Source organism: Mesocricetus auratus, unplaced genomic scaffold (assembly GCF_017639785.1).
Source record: "Mesocricetus auratus isolate SY011 unplaced genomic scaffold, BCM_Maur_2.0 Super-Scaffold_100014, whole genome shotgun sequence".
Taxonomy (NCBI): Eukaryota; Metazoa; Chordata; class Mammalia; order Rodentia; family Cricetidae; genus Mesocricetus; species Mesocricetus auratus.
In genome coordinates, this window is record NW_024429197.1 from 21,634,047 (window position 1) to 21,655,761 (window position 21,715).

At 51.7% G+C, this 21,715-nt stretch overlaps 1 protein-coding gene across 1 annotated transcript; it reads right to left on the reverse strand.

Moving 5' to 3' along the window:
* Positions 1-2,931: 2,931 nt before the first annotated feature.
* Edn2 (endothelin 2) lies at positions 2,932-9,355 on the reverse strand. Its single transcript, XM_005083843.4, has 5 exons — positions 9,217-9,355; positions 8,757-8,913; positions 7,304-7,426; positions 6,355-6,453; positions 2,932-4,737 (listed from the first exon to the last, which is right to left on the reverse strand). Exons 1-5 carry the CDS (start codon positions 9,275-9,277, stop codon positions 4,644-4,646), a joined length of 534 nt encoding a protein of 177 aa, XP_005083900.1. The 5' UTR covers positions 9,278-9,355; the 3' UTR covers positions 2,932-4,643.
* Positions 9,356-21,715: the final 12,360 nt, after the last annotated feature.

Below are 21,715 nucleotides of genomic sequence, written 5' to 3' on the forward strand. Positions count from 1 at the left end.
GAAGGAAGGAGCTTTCTTCTGCACGGTTCTTCCTGTCTAGGACCTTTTTCCCCACCCTACTCAACTCGTGTTTGTTCCTTCAGGCCACCTCCTCCAGGAGGCCACCCTGGACTCCCTTTCCCAAGGTTACAGCTCAGTATCAGAGTCAGGAGAGCATGGAATTTAAGGGGCTGAGGCTAAAGCCAGCTTAGCTACAACCACACTGAAGATGGCCTAGCACACACGGAGCCCTGAGTTTGATCCCCAGTTCTTCCTATAACCTTAGAACATAGAGGCAGGAATACCAGAAGTTCAAGGTCAATATTGAATTTGAGGCCGATGTGGGCTACATGAGACCTTGACTCAAAACAAAAACAAGTGACAAAACAAATTAAGCAATGGGGTCTCATTATCTCCCTGCACCCTTTTTGTTTTTGTTTTCAAGACAGGATCTCCCTTTGTAGCACTGGCTGTCTTGGAATTCACTCTGTAGACCAGACTGGCTTCGAGCTCTCAGCGATCTGACTGCCGGTGCCTCCTAAGTGCTGGGACTTAAGGCAGGTACCAGTATAGTGGTCCCTCCTTCCCTCCTCTGTTGCATTCCCTTGCTTCTTCCTCTTCCTTGTTTTTAAAGAGATAAGGTCTCACTATCTTGCCTAGCTAGCCCAAATTCCTAGACTCAAGCAATCTCCTGCCTCCTCCTCCTAGGTGCAGGTTACCACGCCCAACTTACCTCATCCATGAAATGGGAGTAATGATTGTAGAATCTGCTGTGTAAGGCTGCTGTGAGGAGCCCATCAGCTTGCAGGACGCTTCAGGCCCCGTGCATATCTCTGTGCCGGGCAGCTCTCTGGCCCTCCAGGCAGAGGCCACCACTGTCAGCACAGATCACCAGCGTCTCCACAAAGACGATTATTTCTCATCATTTAATGAATGGATGGCCACAGTCCAGGAGTTTATTGCCCTGAGGCAAATGGTTTATCTGAACTGACCCTGGACTCTATTGGAGGCGGTGGCTGGGGTGGGGTGTGTGTGTGGGTGTGTGTTTGTGTGTGTGTGATGAATTCCCTGGCCTTGTGGATGAGGCATGTCTGAAAGCAGCCATGGTTCAGGCAGCAGCCTCCCCGGCCTGGCCTGTACCTCATCCATATGTAGTTGTAGTTCCTACCTGCTCCTCAATTCACTTTCCCCTACACACACACCCCAAGGAAACTGGGGTCATCCCCATTTATAGCTTCTCTCTGTCCAGGATTCCAGCTGGCAGAACATGATTTTGCTTCAAAAAGTCTTGGAAAATGAGTTAGTGAGATGGTTTAGTGGCTGAAGGTGATTGCTGCAAAGCTTGAGGACTCCTGGGTTTGATCCCAGGACCCATGTGTTGGAAGAAAAGAAGTGACTTTCTCAAGTTGTATTTGATGCTACCCGCCCCCCCCCCAAACACACACTTGTTATGGCTTGCATGTGACCTTTCTTCCAAATAATTGTAAAAAGAAATTAAAACTTGGGAAAGATTTATTAAGTGTTTATTGAAAAGGCAGGAGAAGGGGGAGAATTTTGTTCACCAAATCCTAACGTGGGTCTTCCCAGATCTACATTTAGCTCACAAACTGCAGGCCACACCCCCACTGCTGGGTCTCCGCTGCTTGGAGGCTGTGGAAAAGACTCTGGGTACATACGGTCCCATTGGCTCTGCCCTCTGCCGCTCCCGTACAGAGAAGTGAGACAGGACAGGGTCTCCTGAGGAAAGGTCACAAGCCAGGTATCTCTTTCTATGACCAAGGAACTAAGAGAGTGGGTGTCATCTCGGCCAGTATTTGCCATTCTGTCAATCTCTAGACTTTGACCAGTGTCCCAGTCCTGAGATGAAAGCGGTGAGCACCCTCCTCTGTGGCTTCCACACTCCTCACCAGGACATTCATGACTCTTTGCAGGGCGGTCCTGGGGCTGTCGGCCCTGGCCACTGGCTGTGGATTTTGGGATCCTGAAGGGGCAGGGCCAGCCTGAACGGAAGGCTGCTGTGCCAGGAATGGTAGCTTCCCGTGCCAGCCCAGCTGGAGTGCGAAGGGTGCACTAGCCTGGGGCGCTGGGCAGCAAGTGGCAGGGCTGTCCCCATGGCCCCAGCACTTCAGGGTCAGCATGTGACCTCCTTTCCCTGCCTCCTGTTCACTAATTCCCTCTCGGCCCTGACTAGCCCTCTGGAGGGTATTGCTCTGAAGCCTGTCTCTGACAACTTGTTACCCACTGACTGTTCATGGCTCTCTGGGGCCCATAGGAAAGAGCCCGGCTTCTGACTCACCCTTCGAAACCCTTGTGGCTTCTTCTCCAGCTGTTTCCCCTGCCTGCTTCAGCCACGGGGCTTCTCTGAGGACTCCTTTGTCACTCCACACTCACCTTGCTCCCCCACCCCTGCTCTATCTGTCCTGACTTGGTTTCCTTCTGTTCCAGTCTTGTTTATCTTTTTTCTTTTAAACAAATAGTTTTATTTTATGTTTTTAATTTTTTGTGCACAGGGGAATATATTTGCTATAGTGTACATGTAGAGGTGAGCGGTCAAATTTTTTGGAGTCAGTTCCCTCCTTCTACCTCCTGGGTCCCAGGAATCGAACTCAGGTAATGAGTCTTGACAGCAGGTGCTGTTATTCACTGAGCCATCTGCCTTGTCTTTGAAGACTACAGAAGGAGCACAACTTTCATGTGGGATCCTTTCTCTTATCCCCACCCGTACCCCAGTCAGTCCCAATCTGTCCCCACATAGTCCCTTGGTTCTGTACCCATCCCAGTCACCATGCAGCCTGACGAGCCCACTCCATTTCCCAGGCCCTGGAGCCAGAGCTTGCCACTTCTTGTTCCGACCATCCTGGGAGTGAGAATTAGCACTTTTCATTCCTAGATGAGACAACAGAGGCTCAGCAGGGGAAAGTTCAATGTCAAATTGCGGTATAGATCCACGAATTCAACCAACACATTTTATTACATACATCTATACATATACACAATATATATATACATACATATACACTATATATATAATGGATTCTGGATCCCAATCCTGTGCCATCTAAGGGAAGTCTCCGCTCTTCTCTGTGCATCGATGGATTTCCTCATCTGGAAAGCACGAGCTGTGGAAGTCTGCATCCCAGTGTTGTTGTGAAGGCAAAATGGGTCAATCCAAACAAAATATGAAGCGTGCCAGTGTACAGTGGGAGCTGAAAATGTACCAGTGTGTTGTTTTCCCAGAAGGAAATTGGGGTTGGCTTTGTGAAGAAGGCAGGGTTATAGCAGGCATGTAAATGATTATTGCCTGCTCCATAAATATTTCCTGACAGCTGGCTCAGGTCACAGCCTGCCACTCCCAGCATGAGCCAGCCATTCCCAGCCATGGGAATAGGACACAGCTTGCTTGTGGGAGATTCAGCTGGCCAAGTGTCCAGGCTGCTGCCTGCAGGAATATTCCAGACCACAGGCTGTCCCTTGGCCCAGAGAGGGTGCTGCTTGGCTCCAGTCCTGGCCTCCATCAGTCAGAGAAGTGTCAAATTTCATTCCTGGACCTTCTGAGATTCAGAATGAGAGTCAGGGCCAGGCCCTGGCTAAGACTAGGTTTTGGTGCTCATCACTGCCCACCAGGTTGCACACAGACATGTATCCATCTGGTTCCACTTGTCACAGGACAGATAAACTGTGGCTTCCCAATCAGGCTCTGGCTGGACAAGATTCCTGGAGCTGAAGATGGTCTCTGCACCCTCATGGATCCAGTTTCTTCCAAATATGCACTTGAAGAGGGCCTGGCCGTGTGTTCTTGTCTGCTGTGAATATGTGGCCTAGAGTCCAGATGTCATAGCTGCAGACAGCTATCTAAGTCACGACAGGCAAAAGTCCAGAGAGGAGAAACCCAGCAAGGGATGGGGGAACCTGGGTCCCAGCTACCCACGTTGTTGGACTTTCCTCTTCTTCTTGTGTCCTATTAGCTCCCGAGTGATCCCTCCTGGGAGGAACCTCTCACCTCTGCTTGGCCAAGACAAAAATCCTAGAAGACCATTCCATCCTTTATTACAAACATGAGTTCATAAGTAAACAACTGAGATTCTAAAAAAATACATTAAAATAAATAAGAATTTCAAAGTTCTTAGAGCAAATAACTTATATACAGATGAGTGAAGCAGAGCAGGCCCTGCCCACAAAAGTTCCCAAGACAACAAGATTGCAAGGCCTCTAGGGTGGAGGAACCAGAGAGGACCATGGGGGGCAGCCAGGATGTCGGTCATCAGGATGCCCTGTCCTCTCCAGGTATGGCTTAGGTAATTGTGTCCTGCCGTGGGGTTGCTCATGGATCACAGTCCAGCAAACAGGACACTCCTCAGGACACAGTCAGCATATTCATTGGGCCTCACATAGCTCCTTCAAGCGGGACTGTAGCCAGCAGCCCATACTGAGTGGCCGCACTGCTGCTCAGGTGCCAAGGGTGGCCCTGGCGGTGGTGGCCCTGGCGCTGTAAGGACGGAGAGCTGCTGTGAGGGAGGCCAGAGCTTGTGCTGGGCCCATCGGATGGGTCTGGCTAGCCGGGGCTGAAGTCTTGGTCCAGAAGACAGGCACAGGGTCTCCCATCAGCTGCCCATTTCCTCCTGCTCCGTGTGAGCTTCCTTCTCAACGGTCCATAGCTCACAGGGTTATCTCTTCCTCCGTCTAGAGTGTGCAGGACTGGACTCCCTTGTCACCTCTGGCTGTAGCCTGGCAAGGCGGAGCTTGGTGGCAGAAATGTCCCTGGAAATGGAGAAGGATCAGTTAGCATCTCAGGAGATGCAGGGCACCCAGGACTCTCTTAGAAGATAAGTAGTTGAGCCTAGAACCTCTGCACAGATCTCCGCTAACAGTTGTCCTGGGTCAGGCTGTGGCCCAAGCCCCAAACAAGGTCTGCACATCAAAGTCTGGGCAGGCCAGACCCAGGCCCAGGAGCTTCTCTGCTCATGGGGACACTGACAGTGCATGTGGATGTCCTTCCTTCCTGGTGTCCATCTTTCTCTAGCCTAAATTGTGTCATCTTACTCTGTCTGCAGTTTACTGTCTGTTGCACGGTGGGCTTGTCCACACAGCTGGTACTCATGGCCCTTTGAACTTGGCTGATTCATGGCCACAGCTCTGGGAACTTTCTACTGTCCACTTCCAGACCCTAAGAGTTCTGTCTGGGAGTGAGAAGGTGCGTCTCAGGGCTAGGCTATGGGGACCTGGGCAGGGCTCACCCTCTTTGAGGACCTTTCTCTGTTTTTAAGACACAAACTAGACCCAGTACTTGAGGACCTGTGACAGTAAGATAGCCCTGAGCTCAAGGCCAGCCCGGGCTACATACTGAGTGAGATCCTGTCTCAAAACCAACTACACTAAACCAAAACAATAACAAAAACAACAGTAACAACAAAAAAACCCCAAACTGCCACCAGGATGAGTGCTTGCAGAGGCAAGCATGGCCAAGACCTTCAGAGTTGCACAGGGACATGCTTAGTCCATATTAGCACCTCTAATCTGCAGAATGGACACTGCAAACTCCCTCCTTCAACATCTGCAGCACAGAGAAGGCCAGCCACAAGCCAGAGCTCATGAAGCCTGTCTGTGGCTGACGTGGGCTTCTCAGCTGGTAGATTCTGGCCCACCAGCGGCCTCTGGGTCCCTCTGCTGAATGGCCCAAGGTGAGGTTTCTGTCCTCAAGCCAGGTTGCTTGGACAAACAATTGTGGGCCTTGTGCTGAGTCACCTGTGGCCACCAAGTTGGGGAGATCCCTTAGGGAGTATCGAAGGAACAAACACACACAGTGAGTCATTTACTCCAAGCCCCAGTGTAGGGAAGATGCTTGAATGAATAACTGTGGTTCTTCCCAGTCAAAACCCTCAAGGCCTGATCCACACCTGATGGCCACAGAACGTAGTAGTTAAGAAGACAGCCCTGGGGCTGGAGAGATGATTCAGCGTTAAGGACACTTTCTGCTCTTGTAGAGACCCAGGGATCAATTCCCAGAACCTACACGGCAGCTCACAACAATCCATAATTCCAGTTCCAGAGGATCCAATGACCTCTTCTTAGAGCACATAAGTTACATACAGATGATGCCCTCTTCTAGCCTCCAAAGGCACCATACATGCACGTGATGTCCATACATTCATTCAGGCAAAACACTCATGCATGTAAAATAAATCTATATTTTAAAGGAACACAGGCTCTCGATATAGTCAGATGTGATGGACGCTCTGTGAGTCTAAACAAGCCGTGTCGCTTCTCTGAACCTCAGTTACCTGGCATAGACAATAAGGACCCAATCCTGCCTCACACAGAGAGTAAGGCAAACACGTAAAGCAGACAGAAAATGGCCAACCACGCAATCACCCTCACCTCAGCTTTCGGAGGAGGTCTCCCTCAGTGGCCCACTTCCTGCCAGTCTTCAACACAGCCCCGGGAGCTTGGCTGCTTGGGGTGACCACAGTTTCAGACCTGGATAAACAGAGAGGCATCAAGTGAGGTGCTGGCCAGAACCCTGAAGCTACCTGGCTGCAGGCCCAGCCCAGCCCCCACCCCTGCCCTCTGGAGCAGATCCATTTCCACACTGTGCACCTGGCACCCTTCCCTCCCGGGCGGGGTGGGTACCAAGGAAAACTGAGCTACTGGGAATGTGTTCTCAGCCTCAGAAAGAGGCAGATGGGTGGCTGGCCTTCCCAGAATCTGGCCACCTGCAGTTGCAGGGGAAACTGAGGCAGGGGTGGAGCCCAAGATTGAGCCCCAGAGGAGGAGTTTCTCGTAAACTGTCATGGGAACTGGGACACTCAGGCCTTACTTTCTCAATGGTCCTAGAAGGGGAGGGGAGGAATGCATCCTTCACAGACGGAAAAACCAAGGAGACTTGGCATCTGTACTCCAGTTCCTTGACATAATGACAACTCTGGTACCAGTCATAGATTGCCAACTACAGATGTTATTTTTCTTCTAAACAAACTTAGGAAGTACCAGAGCCTCAGGTTAAGCGAAGCCCAGTCGGGCCTGCTTCCTTGTGGACCTGACACAAGGCTTGCCCCTCTCTGAGCCTGGGCTATCCATAACCTGGCTGTGCCAACCCTGCCCAGGAATGGGGATGTGCGCTTCCAGAATCCTTGGGGCTGAGCAAAGGGAGGAGCTCAGGGTATTTCTGTGGGAAGGGACTCTGCCGTGAAGCCAGTGTACTTATGGGTTCTAGGACATTGCTTGTCTCCTTTGGGCCTCTACCTGTCTACTAGTCTCCCAGATACCCTGCTTCCAGGCCTGGTCCCAGCTAGCAGTCACCCAACCTGCAGGCTAGGAGTCCACCTACCTGGGTCTTTGATGGCAGAAGGTGGCACAGGCAGAGTCCCCGGCAGTAGAGCACTCACAGCGCCTTGGCAGGGAGCGGCGCCGGCGCCTTGGCGGGTTTCCCAGGCCGTAGGGAGCTGTCTGTCTGTGGGCGGGAAGCCAGCAAGGTAGTGTGTACATGGGGTGGGGGGAGGCAGAGAGGAGAAAAAGAGAGGGGAGACACAGGATTAGATAAACGCATCACTGGGCAGCAGAGAGGTCTATACTGAGCACGGGTACAGCCAGTCACACCTCCGGGATGGCCAAGAAAGGGGACCACCCCACTCCTGCTCATAGTCAGTTAGCCACTAACACTTCTACCAATGTTTCTGCACACTGCTCTGCTAGGAACTCCGGGAGGGGGATGTAAGGCGCGGAGTCTGCAGTTCTTAGGCAGCCAGGGCTGGTCCTGTGGACTCAAGGAGCCCCTCTCTAAGCCATGAGGAAGACAGGCAGGCCAGTTCAGCTGCCAGAGTGAAACACCCAGCTCACAGCCAATTTGCCTCTAGTTGGTCCCCACTTGTTGGGGGTGTGTGTGTGACAAATATGCCTTTGAGTTTGTGTGTGTTTGTGTGTGTACGTGCATAATTGGATTGATCTCTGATCCAGTTTGGCCACGAGAGGCACAGTAGGAGCCCTGAGGCTGGTCCACTCAACACCTTCCAGTCAATAGCTGTTTTTAGGTGGCCTGGCGGTTGGAGCTGTAGTGATTCAGGGTGGACCCGGCACGCAGGGACTGGCAGGGTTCCCGCCCTGAGCCAGCGTTTGGATGTGGATTAGCTCTATGCATGTTTATATGCTCAGCTTCTCTTGCCTTATGCAATTTAGAGAAGGAAAAAAAAAAGTACATACACAAAAACTTCAACCTGAGGTATGCAGGGGCCTGGAGGCAGCATGGGGCAGGCAGAGCCCAGCTCTGGCTCCTTCCGGGGTGTCCCAGGCAGACTTCTTGTCTGTCCTATGGTGGGGGGGGGGGGGGGCTGCAGCAGTGCCTGCCTTGTAGGGAGGCTGGAGGCTCAGCAAATGGTGTTGTACTTGAAGTGTTCCACACAGAGCATGGCCTAGGCATGACTGCTGTCGTGCATGGACTGACTCTCTGCAGGGGAAGTGTGGATGAGCTCCAGCATCCTTAGACTTGGAAAGGAGTCCAAGCATTCTTCCTGTGTCATCCTGAAGAGCTTGCCTCACCTCCCCCAGCCTCAGTTATCCTGATCTGGGAAATGGAGCTAACGCTTTCCCTACAGGCTACTGTGAGGATTCCAAGGGCACACAGCTCTCTGCCTGACTCTGGTGGTCCCCATGTTGACTGATGACTAGTAACTGTGGGTAGGTTCTCTCCGAGTGTCCTATCTGAGCCCCACGGTGAGCCAAGCAGTTGCAGAGGTTGCCAGAGGCCTTTGCTCCCACCTTCTCCCACATTCCTGGTGGATGCTCACCCTGCAGTGTTCACCCAGATGATGTCCAGGTGGCAGAAGTACACACACTCCTTGTCAAGCCAGGAGTTGCAGGAGCAACGGCGAAAACGCAGGTGGGGCCCGCGGCCCTTGGGTGCCGGGGCTGGCTGCTCCAGAGTAGCGGCTGCCTGGCCGTTCCCTGCACGCAGGACGGGGAGAGAGAGGAGGAGAGGAGGTCAGGGTACCTGGCCTGCCTGGGATAAGGGACACACAGGGCTCCTCCTCTTGCATAATAAGGAAGTTGGCACTCTTGATGCTCAGGAACCACTGGCCAGCCTGGGGAAGTCCCAGCAACCAGCGCTGTGCCTGCACTCTGCAGAGGCAGCTCCTACTGGGGTTCCCTGCTCTCTGCCTCCAATTGGCTTTGAGAAGCACCGCGTCCCTGGAGGAGATACCAGTGGATAGACCCCGGGGCAGAAACAAATGAGGGAGGGCAGCTCACCTTCATGCAGGGCCAAAAGCAGGGCCAGAGCGATGGAGCACCAGGCGGGTGTGGAGACCATAGCAGCAACAGAGTGCTTGGCTGGACCAAGGGAGCAGGGAGCGCCTGTGGCCAGCGTCCTGCTGCTAAGTCGAGCTGGGAGCTCATTGCCTAGGTGCCCTGACCGTCTCTTATAATACCAGGCAGGGTGCCCGCCCCTGCTGGTCCAGCCCCGCCTCGCCTAGCTGCTGCTGCTGCACCTTGGGCAGGGAGCCAGGGACACCGCCTCCTCCCTGGGTGCCTGGCCCGCCCTGGCCTCCTGGTGAGGGGGAGGGAGGTGGAAGGCTGGGCTCCACCCTCTGAGCTGCGCGCTGGAGCACCTTCTGGAGTCTCCAGGCTCCCGCAGGCAGGCCCGGGGCCCCTCGGAGTTTTGAAGTTACCCCCAAGTGCTCCGGACCTCCTCCCTACTCTCCCCGCGGCCCTCCAGAACTGGAAGTTTGGAGTGGAAGTCTCAAAGCAAAGTCCTCCCTCTGTACAGGATTCTATCATTCTCCTCCCTGCCCATTGTGAAGCCAGCTGAGATATCCCTTAACTGTGTGGGAGGGGAAAGGCCCACTCGAGGCTTCATGACCTTGGGCGAGTCAGAACCCCCTTTGAACCGCTGGCCTCAGGATGGGCACAACTCATGCCTGACCTTTGACAGCCTAGGGCTGCCTCATCCTCATCTTACCCAAGAAACATTGTCATCCCCACCAAAGCACTGCCCACCCACCCCCCACCTGTAGTAGGAGTTCTGGTCCTTTCAGAAACCACTTAGTTGTGCAAGCATGGCCAGGCAAAAGCCTCCTGGCCCTAAGTTTCCTCGCTTGCAAGCAAAACTAAAACAGGGGGCTCCTTACCATGTTTATTTGGTTCAAACCCGCCCTCTAGATAGAGAAGGTATGTCAGAGTCTTCCTATGAAGATGCTCCATGGGCACGCAGAGGGTGTCCTGAGTGGTTTTCCACTGTGATCCCAACAGAATATTTTGTCTTACCTCAGTGGCTACTCTATGCAAAAATGGAGAAGCAGGGAGGCTGGCAAGGTGGTTCAGAGGGTAAAAGTGTTTGCCACACAAGCCTGATTATCTGAGTTTGAGCCCTGGAACCCAGGGTGGTGTGCATCTATGGGGTGAGAGATGTAGACAGGAGAATTGCTTATAAATTAATGGGCCAGCTTCCCTGGAGTATATGGCACACGGCAGGGACAAGAGGACCTTGCCTCAATCAGACAGAAGGAGAGAACTGTCAATTGTCCTCCGACTTCCACACATGCCATAGCAAGTGTGCACCCACAGTCACACAGACACACTCACACATGCACACAAATATGCACACAAGTAATTCGTAGTAAATGGATGGAGAAGGAGGAAGAGGAGAAAGGGAAGGCAAGGCAGGAGGAGTTGCTCTCTGGGCCTGGCATTCTGCTTTGGGGTCCTAGGCTGACGCAGAAGTCTTGTTAGAGGCAAAAGCTAAGACACACTGTGGAGAAGGGAAGGGACAGAATGAGCAACTCAGAGCACTGGCAGCCCCTCTGTGCCTGTCCTGTGCTGGCAGAGTCCACTCAAGGAGATCCTTTCAGGGAGCCTGGCTGCAGGTACATGGGAAAGGCCCTCAGGTTCCTGGAACTCTAGGCCTGCCTGACTCATGGGTAGTAAGTAGACTTATCTTACATTCTTGAGGTCCAGAACCCTACAGAGGGCAAGGCTTGTGGCTTTCCCTGTACATAGGGCATATCACAGGAGCCCTGTGAATGTACTCTGAGGGACAGAGAGTGACTTAGGACTCACCTGGGTCTGGACTGTGGACCCCAGACAGGTCATTCAGCATCTCCTGCAGAGTTCTTAGTTCCTCCATTAAAAAATGGATAAAAAGAGGAAACAGGGCATGGAAAGGCCATAGTGCCTCTTCCCAGGGTGACCAGAGAGAGGGGGAGGGAGAGAGGAAGGGAGAGAGAGAGGAAGGGAGGGAGGGAGGGAGAGAGAGAGAGAGAGAGAGAGAGAGAGAGAGAGAGAGAGAGAGAGAGAGAGAGAGAGAGAGAGAGAGAGAGAGAGAGAGAGAGAGGAGAGCCTGGTTGAAGTCTGGAAGACAAAGGAAGGATGGGGCACGGGCAGTGAGTGAGAGCTGTCCCAGAACCCAGAGGAAGCAAGAACACTCTAACCTACTCTAACCTATGATACGCTTGGCCATTTGCCACTTCTCATGGCCTCCCTAGGATGCAGCTGCTCTCTTCTGGTGTCAGTTCCAAGAATACCCACAAGGAGGCTCAGAGAGCAGGTGTGTGTGTGTGTGTGTGTGTGTGAGTGTGTGTGTGAGTGTGTGTGTGTGAGTGTGTGTGTGTGAGTGTGAGTGTGTGTGTGAGTGTGTGTGTGTGTGTGTGTGTGTGTGTGTGTGTGTGTGTAGGGTATGCATCCGCCATATAGCTGGCATATGACCGAACCCCCTTTGGAACTCCAATCTTGATCTCACCAGCAAACCACAATAGACTAGACTCCCAGATGGGGCCCACTGCCCTCCCCTATGTGGCAGCTCTGTAAGAATTTAGAAGAATAGCTCTGGAATGAGGTGAGCAATTCTACTAGGCTCTGAGAGAATGTGGCTAGGGACTTGTGTGGGGGTATAGAGGGTGGGGAGTCAGAAGAAAGAAGAAGGAGCAGGTCAGTGGAGGGGTAGGGTCAAGGTGGGGAGGAAACAAACAGGCAGATAAAGGCAGGTATGGGAGGAGAGCTTGGGAGAACCAGGAAGCAGGGAGAAAGACAGAGCTGGGATTTGAGGAAGTAAAAGAGAAAGATGGGGCGAGGAGGGGGAGCAAGAGGCAGGAGTCTAACCTGTCTAATCTTTACACAAATGCAAAATGCCTGCCCAGGACAATAGGGAACCAGAGTCTGGGAGGCATAATAGAAGAATGAAATGGAGCAGGGGACAGGATCTTTCTGGGTGTGAAAATAGAGTGACAACAGGGCAGGGGCCACCGCAGCCTCACAGGGTCAGCACAGGGAACTGTCTTGCTGGCTCTGGTTTCTCCTCTTCCCTGGCTTGGGCTCCAGCTGGACAGGCCAGTCTATATGTAATGGAGAGGCCTGCCTAGGAACCTGAGCAAGTCCAGCCTGTCTTAGGGGATGGGGCCTTTCCGGGAACAGTGCTACCCACTGACAAGAGCTGTTTTCCAGGTAGAGAAATTAAGCTGAGTTAAAAATAGCCTCCCTAGGCCCTTGAATCTCTTGGCCTAGGCCCTAGCAATCACCCTTGTAACTCCTGGCAGATCTGGGGGCTTGCCCCTGTCCTGGCCATGCTGCCCCTATTCCTTCCAGGGACTTGGTTGCATGTCCTTCCCTGACTCTGCTGACACTGGTGGTCTGGTCCCCATCAACTGCCCCAGCCACCCATTTTGCTGCCTCCTCTAGTTCAGCTGTACCCTGTAAACTGCCTAGGTCTTATTAATTAATTAATTAGTTTGTTTGTTTATTGCTGCCTATGTCTTTAACAGCTGCAGGGAGGTGGGTGGGGCACACCTGAGTAAGAGTTTGTGGAAACTTTGTATTTTTCTTCACAAATGATAGTTTACCCACCAACTTGGCACTTGTATAAGTGGAGAGGGTGGGAGACTTTTGGGGAGTAAAGGCTGATAACAAAAAAATGGCTGAAGTTTATTTATAGGTAAGAAACTAGGAATTGCCCGGAAGAAATCCCCACCAGTCATCAACTCCAATCCATAGATGAGATGCCTGTGGTCCAGAGGAGGAGTAACCTGCTCAAGTCATATTGGACATGTTCTCTTAGATTCTGACCAAGACTGGTCCTCCTCATACACCCATGAGTTTAACTAGGGGTCTGTCTGGGGAAAGCTACCAGAAGGACCCCACTGACAGAAAGGCCAGGCACTGGAAGGTGCCCAGGCTGTCTCCCTAGCACTCTTAAAACTCCATAGTCTCTGAGCAGAGGGCAGGTACCAAGGAACATCTGTCCAGACATGAGAGACACTGCACCAGGAGCAAAGGCTCAGTGTTCTGGGGACAGGGATGGCCTGGGGCAGCAGCCTAGCATTTCAGGTAAGACCCTGGAGCAGGAGGCCTTCCCCAGCTCTGCTGCACAGCGCGGCTGTGCTTCCCTGCCCCTTCCTTGCTTCTGCCATCCTGCCTTCCTACTGCGGGGAGAGATGCTCTCAGCTCCAACTACACGCGGCATTCAGAATCCAACCTCTGGTACTTCGGAGCCCCTCAACTGGAGGTCCCACAGATTGTGGCTGTGTGGGTCTGGCTCCCAACTAGGCCTTTCATCCCCGGAAAACCAGTCATTTCCGATAGCCACCCGGCCCCGCTGTGCTTCAGAACAGTGGCTTGCACCCTGGATGAAAGGGCACAGTGTCTAGCTTGCAGGTACATGCTGTGCAGGGGACTTAGAGGGAACAGCTGGGGACAGGACTGGCTAGGGGCCAGTGTTGGAAGCCTACTTACCACAGATTGGCAAGGGTGTGGTCTTAGAGCTGGCCTTGGCTAGGGGTACTAGGGTACTAGGGTACTAGGGGTACTAGGGTACTAGGGAAGTGTTCAGACATTCCCATTGTCACTTGCCTGGGAGGCTGTGGCTTGAGCCCCCTCAGCCTCAGGGCCTCCTTCTGATGGGTGCCTTGAGCTCCTGCCATCAGTCCCAGCTCACTTTGAGGCAGCAAGGCCTGCCACTGGCCGCCCACATCTGGGTCTCCAAAGAGGCCTGAGGCCTGTGGGACCGGCTCCCCTGGTCCATGCTTCCTCAGAGGATACCCTTGCCTGTTGTCTCCCTGCTTCCATGCCAGCCCATTTGGAAAGATTTCTATCTCCCACATAAATTATACCTTTAAAGGGATAATTCATGTGCCTTGTTTGTTGTTAAGCCAAGAACAATCAGAACAGGGTCATGGAGGCCTATGAAATGGCTGGACTTTCAGCAGAATGCACTCAGTGTCTGTCAGAGCTGCGCAGATGGCTGTGAGGCCTTGATGGACATTTTGAAATAAGAAAATGAGTCCAGAGGTTCATCATTTAGGACAGAAACCTTTGAATTCCAAATTTCCTCCAAACATTAAGTCCTTGTTCCCGTTTGGCCTTTCAGGAGTATAGGAAGACACACACTTAATGTATTCTAAGCCCTGTGATAAGTGACCCCCATGCTTCAGTTCCACAAACAGTTCCAACACACCCATGGGATGGGTGCTATAATCAGCTCCTGTTTAACATGTCAGGAAACTGAGGCTGACAGAAAGTGACTTGTTCAGTGACAGCTAGGGAGTGGCAGAGCCTGTGTTATTCCTCAGTCCAGCTCTGGACCCTGTGTGCCTCTAATGTTGCTTTGTGGACCACCCCACAGCAGCTCTTCTACGAGGACAGCTCTTGTTCATACTAGGCAGAGAGCACCATGAAGGCTTGGAATGCGGGGAATACAAGACTGGAGACAGGCCTCTTACCTGTGTCCCCAAACATAAGATGGTCTAAGCCCAAAAGGGTAGCGACTGAGGCCTGGACACCTCACAAAAGGCACGGACAGCCATTTTTATTTTCACTGGACCCCCAAGCTGATCTGGGAAATAGGTTGAAGTCAACCTCACTACAGATGAGGCCCCAAGGGGAGTGGCTTTCTCAAGGCCACACAATAAGCCAGAGGTAGGCCTAGGGCTTTCCCTTTTATATTTCCCTGCTAAGTGATGAACAATCCATATCACATGTTTTGTTAATAATCCTCCTACTTATCCGCATACTTACTCAATTATTCATCCATCATTCATTAACCCTTCTGCCCATCCACTCATCCATGTATCCATTTTTTTTTTTGATAAAGGGTTTTTCTGTGTGTCCCCTGCCTGTCCTGGAACTCACTCCGTAGACCAGGCTGGCCTCAAACTTAGGGATCCACCAGCCTCTACCTCTCAAATGCTGGGATTAAAGGTGTGTACCACCACCACCTGGCATATCCATGCATTTTTACTATCTATCCATCTTTCCATCATCCATCCAAGTATCCTCCACCATCTGTCTACCTACCCATCCCCACCAATCTATTTATCTACTTATCCTTCATCCTTCCACCAATCATCCATCCCTCCATCTATCCATTCATCCCTATATAGCCTTTTATCCAATCTTATCTCCATACACCCACCCATTTTAGTCTCTAATTCATCCATTCTTCTTCATGAGGAGGCTCAGGACTTGAGCTTTGACTAAAAGTTCATACTTTTGCTAAGATAAAATTTAATTATTTCCTAGGAAGCTATCCCTGTTCCCATCAGATGATAAGCTACTGACACACCATTTTCTCTGGAATTCCTACTTTAGGATCCATCCCAGGCTTGGGTATATGGTACCAGACAGAGACCACATCTTTGTGTAGATGATGCTTCTAATGCATAGGGTCAAGCCCCCTTTTCTGTCTGATACCATCTTTAAAATGCTTGAAGTGATGGACTTGAAGAAATTTAATTTCTTCAGACAGGGGTCCAGAAACTCTCCTGGTAGTGAACCCAGTCGAAGAAATGGAGTTTACAGGAGATTAGCTGCCAGTCCCCAAACTTGGAAACTTACGATACTCCATCTCTTCTGCCTCTGAAGTCCAGAGAGGGCTTGGGACTCAAATTCTGTCTGTCCCACCACTACCACCACCATCACCACCACCAGCCAAGACATGCAGCTGGTATTTTTCGGAGCCACACCCACCCTGTTGCTTAGAACCCATGTTTTCCAAGGCGCACCCAGAGCCCCACCAGCAGGCCGCCTTTCCCCCTGGGAAGGGGTGAGCCACCAGGAGGCTGGCCGGGCTGAAGTACAGTACTTTATTCTAGAATTTGATGTCAGCCCAAACTGAGTGTCTGATGTGTGTATCATCAGGGTAACTTGGTGCCCAGCGGGCAGGCATAGCTGGAGTTCCCACTGAGATTTTAGTTGACATTCCTAGGAAGAGGTGTGCCTAGGGTACCACCTCTTCGCCTGAAGGCCATGGCTTTTCCAATGGCTCTGGGAATCCCAAGCCATGAATGACCTGGGAGGAGCACAGCTGGGCTCTGAAAGGCAGGGCAGACAGGAGCTAAATCACTGCCCAGGGCAGGTCCAGGGTGTGGGGATGAATCAGGGGGCCAGTCCACCCAGGTACCCTGGGGCTAGGCAGATCTGGGTACCAGCTTCAAAGCCCTGTGACTCAGGTCCAAGTTCCTCTTCCTCCCATGCCCCCTAATCTATGGATAAGTGCCTGGCATTGGTCTAGCTTAGAGGCCGTGCAGTCCAGAGTTAGACAGTCTACTTTTGTTTTGTTTTTTTACAAGCCAGATGGCAAAGGGCACACTGAGGCTTAACCCTTCTGAGCGTCTGAGGCTACATCCATCAAGGCATCTGAGAAAGAAAGATTTCACCTGGGAGGCTTTGAGGTAGAGCCAAAGTAAGATTTGGTAAAGAAGACCCCATGGTCAGTTTCTGTCACTCACTGAGATGCAGAGTGTATGGACTCCATGGAGTAGATGCTTTCCTGTAAGGGAGGTGTGTGTGTGTGTGTGTGTGTGTGTGTGTGTGTGTGCGTGTGTGCGTGTGTGCGTGTGCGCACAAACGCTTGTGTGCACATGCATAAGTGTAGGATATTATTGGAACTGTGGCATGGACCAATTCCCACAAGTATCTCCTCTGCTGTTCTACATTACCTGGTCTCTCCAATGCAGACTGCACTCTGGTTGGGCCCAGTCATCGTATTTGCTAAAACACCATTCAACGACACACCAGTGCTGAGACACCTGGGGAATGACAATTTCAGTTGAAAGTCCAAGACTGGGCCCTAGTTTGGCATCAGGGTGAAATAGCTCACCAAATGCCCGTGTTGGCATCGGGTCTGTGTGAGTCTGACCACAACCGGCTTCTCCTGCCTTGTCTCCTCAGTGCTGACCTGGGTGCCCCACACCCACAGACCATAGCCAGCATCCTTGCCCCAGCGCTTCCCAGAGCCACACACTCTTTCTTGATTCCTACTTGATTTATTCTGCCCATTCTTCAAGGCTCACTACAATTTTGTGTTTTGTTTTTGTTTTTGAGATACTAACTCATATAACCAAGGCTGGCCTCAAACTCCCTACATAGCCAAGGCTGACCTTGAACCCCTGATCCTCCTGCCTCTACTCTTGGAAGTGCTAGGATTTTAGACTTGTGCCATCAAGCCAGGTTTCATCACTAATGTTGTCTCCCCTAGAAAGTACCCTCAGCTCTATTCAACACAGGAGGTTTAACTCTCCTCCAAGTACTTGCAGGGTTGTCAATTATAGCCATCTCTGGCCAGGCCTTCTTTTGCTTCTCACTGGGGCCAAGGGGCAGGCTAGTGGCTGAGGTCTCTGCTCCCAGTGTGAGGTCAAGTTAGGTTTGAATCCAAGACCTGCGTCTCATCTCAGATGGTCTTCTATTTTCTTTGAGTTCAGTTTCCATCTGTATGAACAAATGGTCATGGATCCATGGCTGGGGTGAGGATTCCACAAGAAAGAGTCAGCTACTGGTAGAAATCCACATTACTGATCAAATCTGATGACAGAACACTCGGTGCTCACAGCACAACCTTCTGAGGTATATCAACTTGTTGATCTCCAGGTTCTAAGAGGTCCAGGTGCTTTCCCAGGGATGTTCAGGGCTCAAATCCAGCCTGTATGAATAAATTTCTCCACTCTTCCTGCCCTTTGCCATCTATGTGACGACAACCCCTCTCCCAGATTATGTATACAGCTAATAATAGATAAACTAGGAATGAGAGTCAGTGAGGATTGCCTCAGCCATCCTTGCCTAGGGACCCTCAGATCTGATGACTGCTTCTTGGCTATCACAAAATTCATGCACATACCAGATTTGTGGGCTGATAGCTGTACAGTTTGGCATTCTGGTTCAATGTTCCAAGGGTAGTTCTGATCAGTGTCCACTGGGGATGTATGAACCTTTGTGAGGCAGGTGAGATTTCTAAGTTGCCCAAAGAGTCCCCAGGAGACTGAAGAGGAGCACTTTTAAGTCCAGGATAACCTGGAGCTGCAGGTGTGGGTTAAGTTTCCAGTTGGGAGAGCCATCGGCAAGCCCCTTGTCTGAACATCAACTCTGTCTGCTACAAAGAGAGGGCTTGGCGAGTACCTTGAAGACCATAGAATGGATGCAGTACACAAAGACCCTCTGCAGAGAGTATTCTACAGGCCTCCTCCCCCTGGGGAAGGGCAGAACTCAGCAGGCAGAGGACACTGCAGAACTCCTGCTCCTGGGCTCCCTTCTCTGATAGGACACCATCATCCACTCTCCACCTCCACAGCCTCCATAGAGACCAACCAAGGATTGTCATGTGACCAGCACTTTAAAGGTTAATCCCAGCTCCTGCCTCTGAGCACATCCCCCATGCCAGACATTGTACCAAATGCTTTGCTTGTATTGTTGCTCCCTTTTGTCATCCCCACAGAAAGGTCCTTATTGTTAGTCCTGCCTAGCAGACAAGAAGCCTGTGACTCAGCCAGGGAGGCTTCTGGGTTCTAGGTCTACCTGCTTCACAGCCTTCATTCCTAGTGACCATCCCAGCAAGGGTGATCTTACATATAACAGAGCCCTTATGGATGCGGCATAGTCTCAGCCTTATTTTCAGTGAAGACTAAGTATCTGGTCCAAGGTGATTCATCCAACAAGGGAGAAGTGAGACTTGAACTCTTGGCCTGAACTCTCAAGTTCAATTTAGATTTTCCTGAGAGTGCCACAAAGTCCCCCAAAGCACGCCCAGGAGATCAGTCTTGGGTCTTGATACTGAGGTCGGTAGGAGAAGAAGGAGAAGACCCTGTTATCCTTCAACTTGACCTCTGGGACTTTAGCAGCAGGAATCCTGGGAGCTTGGTGGGGAGGAGGCGGCTGTTTACTCACCGTGATGGGTGGTGAGGTGTGTGGTGACTCAAGGAAGGAGGTCCTGAGCGGACAGTAGGCCAGGCCATTGTTGGGGTCCTCCAGGAGGAGGAGGTGTGGGTATGGCAAAGCTGAGTCACGGCAGTGAGATCAGGCAGGGAGCCTGGATGGCATAATGACTTCACACTTTCATCTGGGTCTGGCAAGGAGCCTTAGGCCCAGGCAGGCCTGGTGGGCCCAACCTAACCAGTCAAGCACACTTTCTCCCTGGCTGCTATAACCAGGGTTGTCCACGAGACCAGAGAACTTTCCCTCAGGCTCACTAAAGTCCAATGTGTCCAGAATCCTCAAATCCTACCTGACTAGGGAGGCCCTGATATAGGAGCCAGGAGGGATATAGTGAGCATCCAAGCTACCTTTGTGTGACCTGGGACTCTGATATGTATGTACATGTATATGTGTGTGTATGTGGGAGAGTATGTGTATATGTGATGTATGTGTGTTTATCTCTGTGTGTGTGTTCATCAGCATATCTGTATGGATACATGCAGAGATCAGACATCAACCTTGGGTGTCTTTCCCGGAAGCTGGCTGCCTTTTTTTATTTTAGTTTTTTGAGACAGGTTATTTTACTGAGACCTGGGACTTGCTGATCAGGCTAGGCTAGCTGGCCAACGAGTCCCAGTGGTCTCCCTGTCTCTATCTCCCCAGTATTAGAATTATAAATGTGTACTACCATGCTTGGCTTTCTTCCCACTTCCTCTCTCTTGTATGTGGGTGCTGGGGATTTGAACTTAGATTCTTGTGCTTGCTCAGCAAGCATTTTACCAACTGATCCATCTCCCCACCCCCAGGTTCTTTGAACTTTGACAACCTCAGTCCAATGGATTCATACAAGGAACTAAAAGCAAACAAAACCAATGACTCTTATCCAAGGGCTGGTATTTAGTGAGAACTGGGAAGGATTGAGTGGACGAGAGTGACAGCCACTACTAGCCAGAAGCCCGTCACAGAATAGAGGGCTAGAGAATACTGGCCTTCACCACCCTGGTTACAGGAGCACATACCCCAGAAGCCCATCACAGAATAGGGCTAGAGAATACTGGCCTTAACCACCCTGGTTACAGGAGCACATACCCCAGGTTCCCAGGTAGGGTGACTTGTCCAGTTCTTAAAAAGACCTACCTCACTGTGGAATAGCTACTGGGGAGAGGTATTCATCCCTCTAAGGACTGACACAGTGGGTAAGCGTATCATCCTGCCTGGGAGATGCGCTTGGCATCCTGGAGAGGCCTCTGCCTTTACTGCCCAGCCCTCCCTAGGTCTCTATCAGAGAAACCAAATGTTGCCAAGGCCAGACAGGCAGCTGAGCAGCCTTCTCCAAGGGGAGATGGCCTTTATCTCCCCAGATAAGAGGCTCCGAATAGACCCTGGAGGTGAGAGGTCGGGGAGGGCCTGCTTGCTTCAGGCTGACTATAAAGCAACCACTTTTCCTGGGACATCCTCAGCCTGAGTCAACCAGGGGTTGAGGCTGCTTCTGAGTTCATCAAGCTGCCCAGCCTTGGAAGCCAGGCCTCAGGCACAAGGGAGGTCCAGAATAATGACTTGGTGATAATGACAGCTCTGTGCCCACGTGCTAAACACTCTCCTTGTCTTCTTTCATTTGATCTTCTAAATAGCCCCAGGAAGTGGACAGGGTGTGGCCTGGGACTGAAGTTCAGAGAGGCTGTCACTGCCTAGGGTCACACAGCCAGGAATGGCAGCGAAGGGTCTCAGACCCCGAGGTTGAGGTAAACAAGGCAGCTGGCCCTACTCTCTGTTAGAGCTGGGGTCTCTGGGATTTGGGGAAAGGGACCCCAAAGACATCAGTACTTACGTGTGACAAGGAGCTGGGCAACGTGAGTGGTCTGGGAATGAAGGCGCTGGATTTGAAGACCAGCGCGTGCTCTGTGCCTGGCCCCAAGTTGGTCAAAAGAAAGGGCGATAGGAGCTAGGGTCTCGGAGGAGCAGCAGTGCCTCTGTCTGGGAGCTCTGGGGACTCCTGCACATAGGAGAGACAGTTGAACAGGGCTTCAAAGTCTGTGGCATTTCTAGTGGCTTCTAGAGTGGTGGGGGACCCTAGGAGAGGAGTGGAGCAGCTCATGGCATTCCGTGAGAGCGAGCAGGCCACCAGGGTCGTGAACACCAAACCTCAGCTTATTTATCTTTCCTGCAGTCAAGTCAGAGTGAGAGGGAAAGGCCGTGGAGCAGGAGACTTGTGGCTATTGCTGGGTTGTGGGTGCAGGGGGTTTCTAGTCCAGTCTAGGTCTGAGGGGGCGAGACACTTCCTTCTAGGGTCTTCCCTGGACCTTCAGAAGGGCCCCAGGGAAGAGTAGCCCAGGCTACCTCCATACCCGAGAACAAGGTTGGTCTTTGTTCATGCCCAGGGCAGGAGAATCTCTCTTTCAGTGTATGTGTGTGAGTTTGGGTATATGTGTGCTACAGCACATGTGTGGAGGCCAGAGGATTGACTTTCAGGAGGAAGATCTCTAGTTGACCTTGTCGAAGCAGGGTCTGCTTGCTTCTGCTGTTTTGTGTACTCTGACTAGTTGGCTTTCCAGATTCCAGTCAATTCCCTGCTTTGGTCTAC

Bases quoted from the DNA above. Each gene is read 5' to 3' on its own strand.
- Edn2 (XM_005083843.4), bottom strand. From the start codon at position 9,277: ATGGTCTCCACACCCGCCTGGTGCTCCATCGCTCTGGCCCTGCTTTTG. The intron at 8,914-9,216 runs GTGAGCTGCCCT...TCCTGCGTGCAG, and splicing joins GCTTTTGGCCCTGCATGAAG to GGAACGGCCAGGCAGCCGCT. The intron at 4,738-6,354 runs GTGAGGGTGATT...CTCCATTTCCAG, and splicing joins GACCTCCTCCGAAAGCTGAG to GGACATTTCTGCCACCAAGC.